A 13,373-nucleotide genomic window follows, 5' to 3' on the forward strand; every position below is an offset into this window, starting at 1 on the left:
TGATTTATCTGGGTATTTCTACTTTTACTTAAGTGAAGGAACTGTGTACTTCTTCCACCACTGGTAAAGACTGATTGATTGAATTGATTGATTGATTGATTGATTGATTGATTGATTGATTGATTGATTGATTGAAAACTTTAATTAACAGATTGCAGAATGGGTACAGTACAGTACAACTCAATACACACAATTGTTAAGGGGATGCAGACCAGAGAAAGACTTTCGTCTTGTTTACATCAGGGTCCCCCATTTTCAATTCATAATGAACGTAAGGCTTTAAAAACATAGGCAAAAAAAAAAAAAAAGGCATAAAAACATACAAAAATAAAGACACTTAGCCCTAGATCCTTGGCAACTTATGGTATCCTTGTCAATAATATTGACAATATTGATACAGCAGAAGTAGCCTGTGGGTTTAACAAAAAACACCTCATCCCCATGAGATAGCCTATTGTGTGTATCCTCCATGCCGGTAGGCAAACAACCTGCCAAACTGTAAACTCGGTGCAAACAAACCTTGTTTGCTTAAAATGTCTTGTTGACTGGGGCAGAGGCATAAAGAAGACACAAAGAAGACAGCACTGTTTGAGGTAAGGGAGTGGACCGTTGTCTTTCACAACGGCTTTGTCACCTCGATGGTTGTTTTGGAACAGTCTCATCAGTACGATGCTGTAATGGATACTCTGAGGACTTATTGTGACACCAGGGCTGTCCTTTTGACAGGTGTTTGTTATCATCCTCACCACAGAGTCCCTGCCATCTAGCTCTACTGTACGTTTTTACATGCGATTAGATTCAAATGTATTGTCATTATACAACACAAGTAGACAATGAAAAGAAGCTTGACATCCAATCAGAGTGCAAATGTAACAGTAAAGTGCAATAGTAATATACAATGTACAGGTGATTAAATTGGATATAAAATGGTAAGAGTATATACAGATATAGATATAGCTATAGTATCTGTACATAAACAGGATCAGATGCAGGTATATACAGACATATATGTATAAATATATATATATACGGTAAATATAAATATATGTATATGGTTTATATACCGTATTATTGTACATGCATACAGAGTTATATGGGTTAATATGCAGGTGTATAAATAGGTATATATAAAAGTGTTCCACGTTCTACAGACAGTCATTGTATTATCAGTTCAAGTTAAGTGCGACCAGATTTTATTACATTCACAGAGACCACATCACCCCTGTCCTTGCCTCCCTTCATTGGCTCCCAGTACTCTACAGGATAGATTTTAAGGTTCTCCTGTTTGTTTTTAAAGCCCTTAATGGTCACCCCCCCCCCTCCTACATCTCAGACCTCCTATCCCCCTATTCCAACACCAGGTCCCTCAGGTCAGCCGATCAGAGGCTCCTGACAGTCCGGAGGTCTAACCTCAAGCTCAGGGGGGGCCGTGCCTTTGCTGTCGCAGCCCCTGAACTGTGGAACAGCATCCCCACCTCCATTAGGCTCGCCCCCTCGATAGATGCCTTCAAATCGAGGCTCAAAACCCACTTCTACCTACTAGCCTTTCCCGTTCACTGACTCATGCCCTGTTTTCCTGTGTGCTTGCCTGTGTGCCCTCCCATAAAACGGAGTGTTATTGTTGTCAATATGTATCTATGTGTATCTACCCTCTGTACAGCACTTTGGTTGACACGCGTCATGTGAAATGTGCTATATAAATACATCTGATTGATTGATTGATTGACTGGTGTTTAATACTTAATAAGACTTAATAAGACTTAATACAGTGCAGTAAAAGCATCAAGGTGTTGGTCAGTGACAGTGCTGTGAGGACACAGCCATTCAGTGTAATATCATTAATGGGGGAAGCTCTCCAGGGCACAGTGTTATTACCACAACATTCTCCCCTGCTCTATATACGGCCCGTGTGATGGGAGCTCTCATGGTCAGCGTGACCGCAGGGCAGGAGACTGAGAGGACCCAGTGTTCTGTTTCAAAGTGACATCTTCCAAAATGTTAAGTGCCTTTAACCCTTTCACTACCACCACTACAGAAGGTTAACCTTTCACTACCACACTACAGACGGTTAACCGTCTGTAGTGTGATAGTGAAAGGGTTAACCATTTTGGTAGTGTGGTAGTGAAAGGGTTAAAGGGGCACTTAAAAACAATGCCGATTTATTTTGCCCATAATCTCAAGCTTATCCCAAGGCTGAAGGCTCTAAACTGTTTTGAGAGTTAATGAGTTTGAATATCTCTATTCATCCCTATTGTAATCCTTATCTCTATTTCTATTCATTGAGCTGTAATTAACACAACAACACATGGATTCAGTGTGTTGTGAACAGCTATGTGAAGCACTTTGGTTGACAAGGGTCATGTCTAAATGTGCTATATAAATACATCTGATTGATTGATTGATTGATTGATTGATTGATTGATTGATTGAGTGTCCTCTGATGACATCACAGGAGGATATTCCAACTCATTAACTCTCAATAACTGTCAAACTAAACAAATGTGTGCAAAATAGTTTAGGGATATGTGTGAGATTATGTGCAAAATAAAACGGTGTTGCTTTTCGATGAAGTACGGAAGTTACTTGTATGGGGGAATTGTAAACTGGGAGAAGACTAATGCCAACACCAGTAAGAGTTCCAGTGACATGGATCTTGGGACCACGATAAGTGAAGACGAATGGGAAACAATTTTATTAATAAATGCAAAAAAGACAAGTTGTTCAAGTTATTTATCGTGAAACGCAATTTAACCCTTCCACTGCCACACGACAGAAGGTTAACCCTTTACGGTCGCCGTCGGTTGTGTGATAGTAAAGGGTTAACCTTCTGTTGTGTGGCAGTGAAAGGGTTAACCGGCTGTCGTGTGGCAGTGAAAGGGTTAACCTTCTGTGTATTGTCGCAGGGAAAGGGTTAACCTTCTGTGTATTGTCGCAGTGAAAGGGTTAACCTTCTGTGTATTGTCGCAGTGAAAGGGTTAACCGTTTGGTAGTGCGGCAGTGAAAATGTACGGCATGCTCGGATTTATGTCAACATTAAACCCACATGTCTGTATTTTAGTATTAGATGATACAGCAAAGCAGGCTGTTAAGTATATACACATATTATGCTGTAAGGTTATGTATTCTTTTTTTTTATCCACTTTTTCTCCTTATTTTTTTAAAATTTTCTCCCATCCCAATTTCGTATTGCCAATTCTCCCCTCCCCTGTCTTGAACGTTGCTAGACCATGCCTCCCACTGGTCGGCTGTAGTGAGGATAGAAGCCTTGCATCACGTGTCCCCTCCGGTACACGAGGAGGCAGCCTGTCACGTCTTTTCACCTGCCAGCGCGGACTCTCAGTGGCGAGGAGTAACGCATGGGAGGCTCACGCTGCCCCCGATACTTCCTGTCTCTGCTGTACAGGCGTCACCCAACCGACCTGTAGGAGTCGCTGTCCACAACGTCCAATCCCCACCCATCGACTTTCCACCCGCTACCTCTGCCAATTGAGATAGTATGACAACTGGCCCAAGCCGGAGGCAATGCTGACACCGGGATTCGAGACCGGAGTCTCTTGCATTGGTGACAAGCGCAATCTCCGCTACGCCACCCAGCCGCCCAAGGTTATGTATTCTTCAAAGATGGATTGGTGATAAATCTCCTGATGTTTCACTTTGGTTTGAAAAGTTCCTGAATTGAATTCCACTTGAAAGGTTGTCATACATAACTAAAAAAAGATTGGACCAATTCCTGCATAGCTGGCAGCCAGCCTTAATTAGTATAGAAGATTAATTACAAATTAGGCTTCAGAAGTCCATGAATGTATTAAGAATTGTGATTACTGATTATGTATGTATGTGTATGTATGCATGTGCCTGTAGGTATGTATGTATGTATGTAGGTATGTATATATATATATATATATAGCACTGCTTCCAAAGAGTGAGAGTGGGTGTTTGCATTTGTATCAATCAGATTTATTTATATAGCACATTTCACATGACGCGTGTCAACCAAAGTGCTGTACAGAGGGTAGATACACATAGATACATAATGACAAGAGAATCACACTCCGTTTTATGGGAGGGCACACAGGCAAACACATAGGAAAACAGGGCATGAGTCAGTGAACGGGAAAGGCTAGTAGGTAGAAGTGGGTTTTGAGCCTCGATTTGAAGGCATCTATCGAGGGGGCGAGCCTAATGGAGGTGGGGATGCTGTTCCACAGTTCAGGGGCTGTGATGGCAAAGGCGGTATGTATGTATGTATTTCTTTTTTGGATCAAATATTTGTATTTCTTTTTATACACAAAACAAGATAAACACAATACAGTAACAATAACAATACCTCACAATACCATCACAATAATAATAACAACAATGGCATTAGCAGTAACAAAAATAATAAACACAGAACATAACATAAAAAACTACTTATACTATTACACAAGAGACACCACAAAAGACATTTCCTCCCCCACTCCCATCCCCCCCACCCCAGTGTTATCATTTGTATGTATTTTGTCCTTATTTGTCTCCCTCAAGCAGGGGTGTAAAGTACTTGAGTAATTGTACTTTGTTACAATACTTAAGTAGTGTTTTTGGGGATTTGTACTTTACTCGAGTATTATTAGGTTTGTATACTTGTACTTTTACTCAATTACATTTCAGAGGAAAAAAAACATACTTTTTACTCCTTACATTTAAAATGCAGACCTACAAAGTACAAAGTACAAATCTTGCAGGTCCAACCATTTTAATTTGTATATTTGTTTCTCTGGCCGAACTAACATTAACGTTATTAATCCTGCGGCCGCTCTTTATTTAAAAACAGCCAATCAAATCCCTGTCAATGGAAAATGAACCCGCCCATACCCATGCTGATTGGTCCTTGTGCAAGACTAGAAAGCGGGGATCTTTGATTAAACACCTGCTATCAGAAGAATAGAAAAAACGTTTTTACTTTTTAGTGTACATTTAAAAGTAGAAACTTTTTAACTTTTACTCAAGTGTGTTTTTAGCCAGATACTTGAGTACCATTTTGAGACGGTACCCATACTTTCACTTAAGTATAATTTCTGGGTACTTTTTACACCCCGGCGGGCCTCAAGTCGGGGTGGGATACTGACAGTCTTTAGTTCCCTCAGCAATCAGACATAACAACACCATAGGATCTAACAGTAGGTTGTCTAAGGCTGTGTGCAATGGTAATCCTTGTGCAATGGTAATCCTTGTGCAATGGTAATCCTTGTGCAATGGTAATCCTTGTGCAATGGTAATCCTTGTGCAATGGTAATCCTTGTGCAATGGTAATCCTTGTGCAATGGTAATCCTTGTGCAATGGTAATCCTTGTGCAATGGTAATCCTTGTGCAATGGTAATCGGTACGGTGCAATATATTTCTGTGTGTTTTTAATACTATGTTAGGAGACTGCATATAGGGGACTGCATGTTGTATATTTGTATTTGTATCTGTTCCTGTGACTGTTTGTCTGTTTACTGTACTTTTGCACTCAAATGTCCCTACTTGAGATAATAAAGTTAAGTGTACCTTACCTTACCTTACCTTACCTTACCTTACCTTACCTTACCGTACCTTAATTTACTGTATAGAAAATCGTGTACATGTGTATTTTATTATAGCATAGTAAAAGGGTCACGGAGTGCACAAGCCACTGAGTCAAGTCATTGCAGAAGATAATGGGAGCATTTTCCGTAACTTCCCTCTGAATCGTTGGTGGTACAGTACGTCGATAGCATCTCTGGAGTCTGTTTTATGTAATAGTAAATCAGAATGAATGCGTGCCTCCTCTAACTTTGGACATTGAATATTAAACATGATTTAAAGGTGAAACTTGTCAACGTGCTTCTCCTCCTCTCGGACTCCACAGGGAGACTCGTCTTTTGTGGTGATGACAAACTACATCGTGACTGAAGGCCAGGCCATGGGAAAGTGTCCAGAGGTATGTGGAACATATTCTCCCTGTTCTTGAACGTCTCTCTCTCTCTCTCTCTCTCTCTCTCTCTCTCTCTCTCTCTCTCTCTCTCTCTCTCTCTCTCTCTCTCTCTCTCTCTCGCTTTAATAAAAAAAGAAAAAAGAAAAGTTGGGAACGGTATTTCCATAAAAAGTCAAACAGAAAATACAAAGCGCCTCTTATCACCCCTCCTTTCTACTTCCATAATTGGGCTGCTGTTGAAGGGCGGCATCGATGACTCGAGGAATCAAATGTATCTTACTTCGTTCTTGTTTCAACAAAGATTATTGACACGACGAAAGGGAACCTTTCCTATTGTCCACTTTGGTATTATGTCCGTCTTAACAATGTCCTGGTCCCTTTACATAAGCATACACCGCAAACCCACGCAAACACAAAACTCATACAAAACACACACACACACACACACACACGCGCACACACACACACACACACACAACCATGTGCTATTATCTACTGCTTAACATTCCCAGCATTAGATGCCTGGGTATTATCTCTCGTCACCTCTGGTCTGCAAACTGACTTTTTAATAGCAACTGTACATACTGTACTGTAGCTCGGCTACTTCAGGGATCCATCATCAGCTGGTGTGGAGAAACGTTACACCACAGGTCCTTCAAACTACACATTATGCCTGTGGCTGATCTCTGCACTGCGGGAACCAAGAGGCCTTTGGTTTAGTGCCACACTGTGCCATCCTGCCGGCACACAGGCCTGGTTTTAAAGGGGTACCCCAGGGTGGCCCGTGGCCACCGCTAAAATCTGCCACGCCCCCCGAAATTCTCCTTATCTTCCTTGTGGTTTGTTCTCCAGACTTTAAAGGTCTTAAATATGGTCAGAACTTGTGTTTTATTCTGTATCTAAAAACACCTATAGGGTCATTGTTTTATGATATCAGTATTATGCTATGATGGTGCACTATATAATTCAGATGAGTCATTCCAAGTTAAATTAGAGGAAGATAAAACCCAGTTATATATAACAATTCTATGATAGATATTTGAATACATTTTCCTAATTAGAATAGAAGAATAGCGTTCTCTCCGTTAGACAGATATCAGCTTCAGTCTTTGTTTTTGTACAAGTGAATGTTCGAGAGAGAGAGAGAGAGAGAGAGAGAGAGAGAGAGAGAGAGAGAGAGAGAGAGAGAGAGAAATGAGACTTGGGTTGCCTCTCCATTGTCCAGTTCAGCACCACGGACAGTGACATTGTCCCTCGAAACGCCTCTTCTTGCCACAGATGAACTGCAGAAGAGGCACAATGCACATATTAAAAACATTCTCAGTGTTGGGTCAACCCCTCATTCTGTAAAAACAATGCAAAACACAGGAAAAGGCTCAAATAGGGCCCTGTTCATTTTAAAGAGGTATTAAGTGACAAAAGGTCCTGTATTTGTTTATAAACAAACAGTAACTAATTACTATATTTTTAATGCGAAGCATTGCATAGTCCAGGAATGTCACTCACACAGTCACACATTCACCAACAGTTAGCCACTCTACTCTGCCCCTAGTGGCGGTTCACAAACATGACACTTTGACTCATTATGTAAAGAGTCTCTCCTCACGGTTTGCACCGGTGACAGTGTGTGTCCTCCTTGTTAAAGCAAATTTACATTGATTCAATGTTGAAATTGCATCAAAATCATTGTTTGGTTCATTTGAAAATGCAATTTTTAATCAACATTGAATTGATGTTGACAACTGGTGTTTAAAAAAAATTTATGTTGTTTGTTTCCGGGTCCGTTTGCTAGCTGGGAAGGAAGTGCCACAGGGCCGTAGGCTACTGTTATATTATTCAATAACCTATCTATTTTTTTTCTTCATTCCCCCTCTCTCTGTCACATCCAGTTGGAAGATATTTCCATCAACACTAAAACAAAATACATTTGGCAAAGCCAGCATGAGTGGGGGGGACAGCGCTCAAAATAGATGTAGCTAAACCGCTGACAGCTCGAGACGTGGAGGACAGAAGCACGTCACCCCGTCTTAGGGATGGGTACCGAATTCGGTACTTTTGAGGTACTGAACCGAAACACGTCGGTACTACCGAGTATCGAATCAAGTGAGAAACCAAAAAAAAAAAAAAAAAAATATTTGTATTAATACATTTTTTTTTTTTTTTTTGTTTACTTTTTTTTTCATGTCAACGTTCACACGCACAATATATGCTTACCTAGGATTTGACTTGATTCAACAACAAAGCAGTCGGAGCAATGACAAGCCGAAAACTGTCGAAATTGTAGTTATTTGAAGTTTGGATTTTTTTTTTTACGACTGACTTTTTTTACGTAAATTTAATTTCTTAAGTACCGAAAAAAGGTACCGTTGGGTACCGGTATCGATTCACAGGTACCGGTACCGGTATCGGTTCAAATGTGAAGGTACCCATCCCTACCCCGTCTACTTCATTAGTGGATCAAATTTTAAAAAGGCCTTTTTTTTGTGATTTCATGTGATTCGTTGTCAAAACGGCAACACTACTTTTTAAACATGTAACCATTAAGGAGGTAGACACATGTCAAACAATAGGAATAAGTCATCCTTTTGTTTAAAAGAAACACACACAGTCTAAAGTCTGTGCTTTAAAACAAGAGCTCAATAAGATCCAGCTCCCTCAGGAAGGCAGCCGGGCCAGATTGGGATCCCTGGCCGGGTGATTAGAACATTTGGCAGGTGTGTTCACACACATATACAACCTCTCACTGTCTCTCTGTTTATTCCCCTACTGCTTTAAGTCCTCCACGATCGGGCCTGTCCCAAAGAAAAGCAAGGTGACGTGCCTAAACCACTGGTGCCCTGTCGCCCTCACCCCCATAGTGAGCAAGTGCTTCGAGAGGCACATACAAAACTAAATGTGTGCTATCATACCCCCCACACTCGACCAGCAGCAGTTCGCTTATCGTGGAAACAGATCCACAGATGATGCCATATCCACAGTACTCCATAGCACCCTCACTCACCTGGAAAACAAGAATACACATGCCAGGGCGGCTGGGTGGCGTAGCGGACATTGCGCTCGTCACCAACGCAAGAGACACCGGGTTCGGCTCCGGCTGTCGGCGTTGCCTCCGGCTTGGGCCGCCCGTCATACTGGCTCAATTGGCAGAGTCAGCGGGTGGAAGTCGATGGGTGGTAATCTGGACGTTGTGGACAGCGACTCCTACAGGTCGGTTGGGGGACGCCTGCACAGCAGAGACAGGAAATATCGGGGGCAGCGTGAGCCTCCCACACGTTACTCCTCGCCACTGAGAGTCCGCGCTGGCAGGTGAAAATATGTGACAGGCTGCCTCCATGTGTATCGTAGGGGACACGTGATGCAAGGCTTCTATCCTCCCTACAACCGACCAGTGGGGGGCATATGCGAGCAACGTTCAAGACAGGGGAGGGAAGAATTGGCACGGCTAAATTGGGATGGGAGAAAAATAGAAAAAGAGGAGAAAAAAGTGGATAACAAAAAAAGAATCCCCTCCAAACTGGTCATCAAACTCACCAACCCCTGAGCTGTGCACCATCATCCTGGACTTCCTGTCTGAGCGGCGACAGGTAGTGAGGACGGACTCCCTCACCTCCGCTCCTCTGACCCGGAGCACTGGAGCTCCCCCTCCTGTACTCCCTGTATACATACGACTGTGTATCTTTACAGCAAACCTGGTGGTCAAGTTCGCCGACGATACCGAACCGGGGTGGGCTTGATCACCGATGGGGATGAGTAGGCGTACAGGAGGGAGGTCGACCACCTGGCACGGTGGAGCGAGGATAACAACCTCTCGCTCAACACCCCGCCAAAACCAAAGAGCTGGTGGTGGACTTCAGGAGGGGGAGGAAGGCGGAGTTGGCCCCCATCACAATTGGAGGTGCTGCTGTGGAGAGACTGGGCCAGTTCAGGTTCCTCGGAGTCAACATCTGAATCTGAATCTGAATCACTGAGGACCTGAAATGGGACACCCATGCGGATCAGGTGGTGAAGAAGGCCCAACAACGCCTCTTCCACCTGAGAGGCCTAGCATCCTGCGTGCGTTCTACAGGGGCACCACAGAGTGTCCTCACCGGCTGCATCACAGCCTGGTACGGGAACTGAGAGTTGTTAAGACGGCTCAGAAAGTCTGCGGCTGTGAGCTCCTCTGCACACAGGAGGACATCTATAACAGCCGGTGCATCAGCAAGGCCCGGAAGATCATTAAAGACCCCAGCCATCCCAACAACAGCTTGATCCAACTGCTGCCTTCCGGGAGGCGTTACCGCAGCCTCAGAGCCAGGTCCAGCAGCCTCAGAGCCAGGTCCAGCAGCCTCAGGTCCAGGTCCAGCAGCCTCAGAGCCAGGTCCAGGTCCAGCAGCCTCAGAGCCAGGTCCAGCAGCCTCAGAGCCAGGTCCAGCAGCCTCAGGTCCAGGTCCAGCAGCCTCAGAGCCAGGTCCAGCAGCCTCAGAGCCAGGTCCAGCAGCCTCAGAGCCAGGTCCAGCAGCCTCAGAGCCAGGTCCAGCAGCCTCAGAGCCAGGTCCAGCAGCCTCAGAGCCAGGTCCAGCAGCCTCAGAGCCAGGTCCAGCAGCCTCAGAGCCAGGTCCTGCAGCCTCAGAGCCAGGTCCAGCAGCCTTAGAGCCAGGTCCAGCAGCCTCAGAGCCAGGTCCAGCAGCCTCAGAGCCAGGTCCAGCAGCCTCAGAGCCAGGTCCTGCAGCCTCAGAGCCAGGTCCAGCAGCCTCAGAGCCAGGTCCAGCAGCCTCAGAGCCAGGTCCAGCAGCCTCAGAGCCAGGTCCAGCAGCCTCAGAGCCAGGTCCAGCAGCCTCAGAGCCAGGTCCAGCAGCCTCAGAGCCAGGTCCAGCAGCCTCAGAGCCAGGTCCAGCAGCCTCAGAGCCAGGTCCAGCAGCCTCAGAGCCAGGTCCAGCAGCCTCAGAGCCAGGTCCAGCAGCCTCAGAGCCAGGTCCAGCAGCCTCAGAGTCAGGTCCAGCAGCCTCAGAGCCGGGTCCAGCAGCCTCAGAGCCAGGTCCAGCAGCATCAGAGCCAGGTCCAGCAGCTCAGAGCCAGGTCCAGCAGCCTCAGAGCCAGGACCAGGTCCAGCAGCCTCAGAGCCAGGTCCAGGTCCAGCAGCCTCAGAGCCAGGACCAGCAGCCTCAGAGCCAGGTCCAGCAGCCTCAGAGCCAGGTCCAGCAGCCTCAGAGCCAGGTCCAGCAGCCTCAGAGCCAGGTCCAGCAGCCTCAGAGCCAGGTCCAGCAGCCTCAGAGCCAGGACCAGGTCCAGCAGCCTCAGAGCCAGGTCCAGGTCCAGCAGCCTCAGAGCCAGGTCCAGCAGCCTCAGAGCCAGGTCCAGGTCCAGCAGCCTCAGAGCCAGGTCCAGGTCCAGCAGCCTCAAGGACTCATTCTACCATCCAGCCATCAGACTCATGAACACTATCTAATAATTCTGATTTTATTGTATGTATTTATGTATTTACTATTTATATTTTAAGTACTTTACGTTGATTTCATTCTACTGTTGCACTTTTTAACCACCAACCACTCTCAGCACTGTCACCTTTTCATACATTATTATTATGCTGGTTTTTATTGTGTTTTGTGTATTGTATCGTTCAATTGTGTGTTTTATTGCCATACTGTAGGTCGAGGGGGCGAGACCTAAGAATCTTGCTCTTTTTTTGTATGAGAAATATGACAGAGATGCAACAATAAAGCTGACTCTGACTCTGAATCTGAGCTGCACGTCTTGTCCTTCACTGCTCAGCGAGGGTCAGCGTGGAGGGGATGAGGGTAGAAGAGAGACTGACGTACAGCCTGATCCAATAATAAGAAACATCTGTGCCTCAAGAGAACCTACATACTTGTAAACACAGATAACAGACACAGATGATAGACATCATCATGATATGAGACATGCTTTTACAAAACGCTTCACGTTACCCTTAAACCTAAAACCAATGCTTTAAACTGTAATGTGTACAACTATGTCATACTGGAACGGATTACTGCTGTATTTAACCCAGATTACAAGTGAAATCAGTTTTAAAATGTGGTGATGGCTGACTATAATTGTGATGCTTAAGCATGTTAGCAAATGTTTTTCTGGTGAGAGACCTTCATATATATATTAGGGCCGTCAAAATGAATGCTCTAACTTTGGAGATTAATTTAAATTATTTAAAGCTTTAAAAAAAATTTATCTAGATTAATCTATGGAGTGAAAAATCTTCAATCTCAGTGCCGCAGATATAAGAAAGAGGTCTAGCTGAGTCAATGTTGATGGTTTTGTTGAACATTTGTATTTCACAGGAGAGAAACTGTATTCAAAGAAAGCTATTAAAATAGTCTTTGAATCTAAATATACTTTCTTTGTGTTGATTCTACATTAATTCCATGATTTTACTCAAGTAAATATCTGTTACAAGCTTCGGTCTTAAGTATAAAAATGCTATTTTTAATCTAGATTAATTACAGAAAATTGTGAGATTAATTAGTAAAAAAAAATTGTATCTATTGACAGCACTAATATATATATTAATATTTATAACTTTTTTCAATAGTTTTTATTGATAATTATAACTGTGCGAATGTACATCATGTGGTGGTTATATTTGATTTAGGAAGAATAGTTGTTTCTAAGGCGACGACTAATGGTGATCCTGAATAAACATGAACATGAATGAATGAAAACTTTATTTAACAGATTGCAGAATGGGTACAATACAGTACGGCTCAATACATACAATTGTTAAGGGGATGCAGACCAGAGAAAGACGTTTGTCTTGTTTACATCAGGGTCCCCCATTTTCAATTCATAATGACATTTATGACATACACAACATACATGACATTTATGGCATAGGGACATATAGGTATTTAGTACTGATACATTTGTGACATAAACGGTATTCAAATATACAGTACTGTTACCCATAGATCCTGACAGAGTATATACATATGATGGGGAGGGGACTGTACATTAGGAGGGGGTGGGTGGGTGGGAGAGAAATATACATACGGCGGGGAGGGAATATATACATGCGGTGGGGAGGGAATATATACATGCGGTGGGGAGGAGACTGTCTATTAGGAGGTGGTGGGGGTTTTGGGCATTTACGGTGGCCAGTTTCGAATTGCATAACATAACACAAGTGTTTTTGTGTCTTGCAGATTCCTGACAAGAACCGCTGCACCTCGGACGCGGACTGTGAAGAAGGGAGATACAAACGTACGGGACATGGTAAAGTCCTGATTACGGGGGCGTGTGTGACCAGAGACCCTCACACACTCTACTAACAACAATGTGTTCGCTGTGGCTAAAGTAACCTCCGTTCACAATCACCCCGTCACCCCGTTACCCCGTGGCCTTTCGCACCACAAAACGACTCACAGGCCCGGATCTACCACATAAACAACCTGGGCACGTGGCCAGGGGCCCCCAGCGCATAGG

General features: G+C 44.1%; 1 protein-coding gene across 1 annotated transcript in view; it reads left to right on the forward strand.

Annotated features, from left to right (window-relative positions):
- p2rx1 (purinergic receptor P2X, ligand-gated ion channel, 1) overlaps positions 1–13,373 on the forward strand; it is a 99,069-nt gene that overhangs the window by 48,606 nt on the left and 37,090 nt on the right. Inside the window, exons 3-4 of the mRNA XM_084320176.1 lie at positions 5,871–5,942; positions 13,094–13,163. Of these exons, the coding sequence (XP_084176302.1) occupies positions 5,871–5,942; positions 13,094–13,163 (142 nt within the window). The remainder of the gene's footprint in view (positions 1–5,870; positions 5,943–13,093; positions 13,164–13,373) is intronic.

Source organism: Notolepis coatsorum (assembly GCF_963971535.1).
Source record: "Notolepis coatsorum genome assembly, chromosome: 8".
NCBI classification, from domain to species: Eukaryota; Metazoa; Chordata; class Actinopteri; order Aulopiformes; family Paralepididae; genus Notolepis; species Notolepis coatsorum.